At 37.0% G+C, this 3,136-nt stretch overlaps 1 protein-coding gene across 1 annotated transcript; it reads left to right on the top strand.

The window, feature by feature from the left end:
- The first annotated feature begins 341 nt into the window (after positions 1-341).
- Positions 342-917, top strand: LOC116127113 (pentatricopeptide repeat-containing protein At1g63400-like). Its single transcript, XM_031412781.1, has 2 exons — positions 342-689; positions 783-917. The coding sequence occupies exons 1-2, from the start codon at positions 342-344 to the stop codon at positions 915-917; spliced, it is 483 nt and encodes a 160-aa protein (XP_031268641.1).
- Positions 918-3,136: the final 2,219 nt, after the last annotated feature.

The raw sequence follows: 3,136 nt of genomic DNA, 5'->3' as shown, positions 1-3,136 counted from the left end.
AGCCTAATTTACTAACGTATAATACAATGATAAGTGGGTTTTGCAAGGAGGGGAAGATAGAGAAAGCTAATGGGTTGATGGAAATGATGATTCAAAAAGGTTTGCAACCTAATATCGTGACTTTTAATTCAATGATAAATGGGCTTTGCAAGGAGGGGAAGATGGAGGAAGCTAATAGGTTGTTGGAATTGATGATCCAAAGAGGTTTGCAACCTAATGTGGTTACGTTTACTACAATGATAAGTGTGCTTTGCAAGGATGGGAAGACAAAGGAAGCTAATGGGTTTTTGGAATTAATGATTCAAAGAGGTTTGCAGCCTAATGTGGTTACATTTACAACAATGATAAATGGGCTTTGCAAGAAGGGTAAGACGGAGGAAGCTAATGAGTTGTTGGAATTAATGAGTCAGAGAGGCTTGCAACCTAATGTGGTGACTTTTAGTACAGTGATAAATGGGTTTTGCAAGAAGGGGAAGATGCAGGAAGCTAATGGGTTGTTGGAATTGATGAGTCAAAGAGGTTTGGAGCCTAATATGGTGACATTTACTACAATGATAAATTGGCTTTGCGAGGAGGGGAAGACGGAGGAAGCTAATGGGTTGTTGAAATTGATGAGTCAACGAGGTTTGCAGCCTAATGTGGTGACTTTTAATACTATGAAAAGTGGGCTTTGCAATGAGGGGAAAATGGTGGAAACTAATGGGTTGATGGAATTGATGATTCAAAGAGGTTTGCAGTATGATGTGGTGACATTTAATTTAATGATAAATGGGCTTTGCAAGGAGGGGAAGGTGGAGGAAGCTAACGGGTTGTTGGAATTGATGAGTCAAAGAGGTTTTCAGCCTAATCTGGTGACATTTAATCCAATGATTAGTGGCTTTGCAAAGAGGGGAAGATTAAGGAAGCTAATGGGTTAATGGAATTGATGATTCAAAGAGGTTTGTAGCCTAATGTGATGACTTTTAATTCAATGATAGATGGGCTTTGCAAGGAGGGGAAGATGGAGGAAGCTAATAGTTTTTTGGAATTAATGAGTCAAAGAGGTTTGTAGCCTAATGTGGTGACTTTTAATACAATGATAAATGGGCTTTGTAAGGAGTGGAAGATGGAGGAAGCTAATGGGATGATGGAATTTAATATTCAAAGAGGATTGCAGCCTAATGTGTTGACTTTTAATTCAATGATAAATGGGTTTTGCAAGGAGGGGGAGATGGAGGAAGCTAATGGGATGATGGAATTGATGATTCAAAGATGGTTTGCAGCCTGATATGGTGACGTTTAATACAATGATAAATGGGCTTTGCAAGGAGGGGAAGATTGGGGAAGCTATGGGTTGTTTGAATTGATGAGTCAGAGAGGTTTGTGGCTTGATGTGGTGATACTTACTACAATGATAGAGGGCTTTGCAAGGAGGGGAAGACGGAGAAGGCTAATACATACTTGAAATTGATGATCCAAAGGGGTTGCAGCCTAATGTTTTGACTTTTACTACAATGATAAGTAGGTGTTTCAAGGAGGGGAAGATGGAGGAAGCTAATGGGTTGTTGGAATTGATGAGTCAAGAGGTTTGGAACCTAATGTGGTGGTTTTACTACAATATAAATGGGCTTTGCAAGGAGGGCAGATGGAGGAACTAATGGGTTGTTGGAATTGATGAGTCAAAGATGTTGCAGCCTATGATCTGATCTTCTAGTCTTGACCTTTACAGGGCCCATAGGCTGATTTGGTATCTTTATATGTTGCATCCTTCATCATATGTCTTGACTATACCCCTTTAATTATTTTTTGTTTTATTTTTTGCTTATTTCATTTGTTGTTGCTCACCTGAATCTCACCTTAATTGTTTTAACTTTTCTTTTTGCAATGAGTTCTGGATATCTGAAAGTATATACCATGAGCAAAGATGGCACTTGATACTTTTGCAAATATCTGCCACTTGGTGTCTGACCGTGAAGGAAAATTTTAAGATAGCCATTGAGGAAATAGACTTTTTTTTTTTTTCCCTTTTTTTAAATGCTATTTTACCAAAGTTCTCTCAAAGCATGAAGCTAGAAGTCTAACATCCAATGATTTTTTGCCTTTATGGACGTTGTCCAACTTTTTGTCTACTCAAATACTATTGTATCATTTTTTCTTCCAGTGCATGGCTTGACAGTTAGATATATCTGTGACATACTCTGTTTACTTAAGTTCTTTAATGGTAAATGTATACTTCCGTAGTATGATTTTCCTTTCCCAAACGAAGTTGTATTTCAGTTTTTCATTATCAAGATGTAAATTTGCACATATCATGTATTTTAGGATTCGTTCCTCACTTTGTTGATAAGGTAGTATAGGAATCTCATCGCGTCTTGTTTTATATAAGGAGAATTCTTCTCTTGTATACTTTCAGTATCTTGGATATGTGATAATTTTTATATATTTTAGAGCTACTATCGTTTTAATCCTTTTCCATTTTTCAAAGTCGATTGCTGATTTTGTACCAAGCATTCAGAGCCTTTAAGATTTCTGATGCCATAAAATTATAGTTCTGCAACGAAGATATCTGAAGCAGTATGGTAGGATAATTTGATAATGACATGCCAAAGATCTCAAAGCATTGAAATTTTCTTGATCCAACCAAAGGTAAATGTGTTTTGATCAGTTATACATTGACCAAGGGTTATCAAGAACTCCATCAATCAAAGAAAGCAACTTAGAACTAATTACTAATTATTGTTCCAAGAGTTGATTTCTAAAGATTTATCTCAATTTCACTAAAGCTTTGCTTTATGATTCCGGTGTGAACATCTAAGCATGGTGTTTTAGTTGATGAAGGCAGAGGCTAGAGATATATATTGAAGAGAAGAACATTTTAGGCGAAGTGAGCACTGATACAATTTGGAAAATCTTTTAGAGAACCAGGCTGCAAATTTTTGGTTGAAATTGGCATGTCTAGTGTGGAAGAAGCATCTGAGCAGGTGTTTTTAGTGATGAAAGAGCGGTTGCCGTGAAGAGACTAGGAGATATATTTTGAGGAGAAGAAACATTTTAGGCTGAAGTGAGTACAATTTGGAAACTCTTTTACATGAACCAGTCTGTTGTGGTGGAAGATAGAAACATGAGATTGGCAATGGATTCAATAGTCAGGGCACTT

Source organism: Pistacia vera, unplaced genomic scaffold, assembly GCF_008641045.1.
Source record: "Pistacia vera cultivar Batoury unplaced genomic scaffold, PisVer_v2 Contig189, whole genome shotgun sequence".
Classification (NCBI taxonomy): Eukaryota; Viridiplantae; Streptophyta; class Magnoliopsida; order Sapindales; family Anacardiaceae; genus Pistacia; species Pistacia vera.
Note: the sequence above shows the minus strand (reverse complement) of the source record. Positions and strands in the feature narration are given on the sequence as shown.

Bases quoted from the DNA above. Each gene is read 5' to 3' on its own strand.
- LOC116127113 (XM_031412781.1), top strand. From the start codon at position 342: ATGATAAATGGGCTTTGCAAGAAGGGTAAGACGGAGGAAGCTAATGAG. The intron at 690-782 runs GTGGAAACTAAT...GGGCTTTGCAAG, and splicing joins TTTGCAATGAGGGGAAAATG to GAGGGGAAGGTGGAGGAAGC.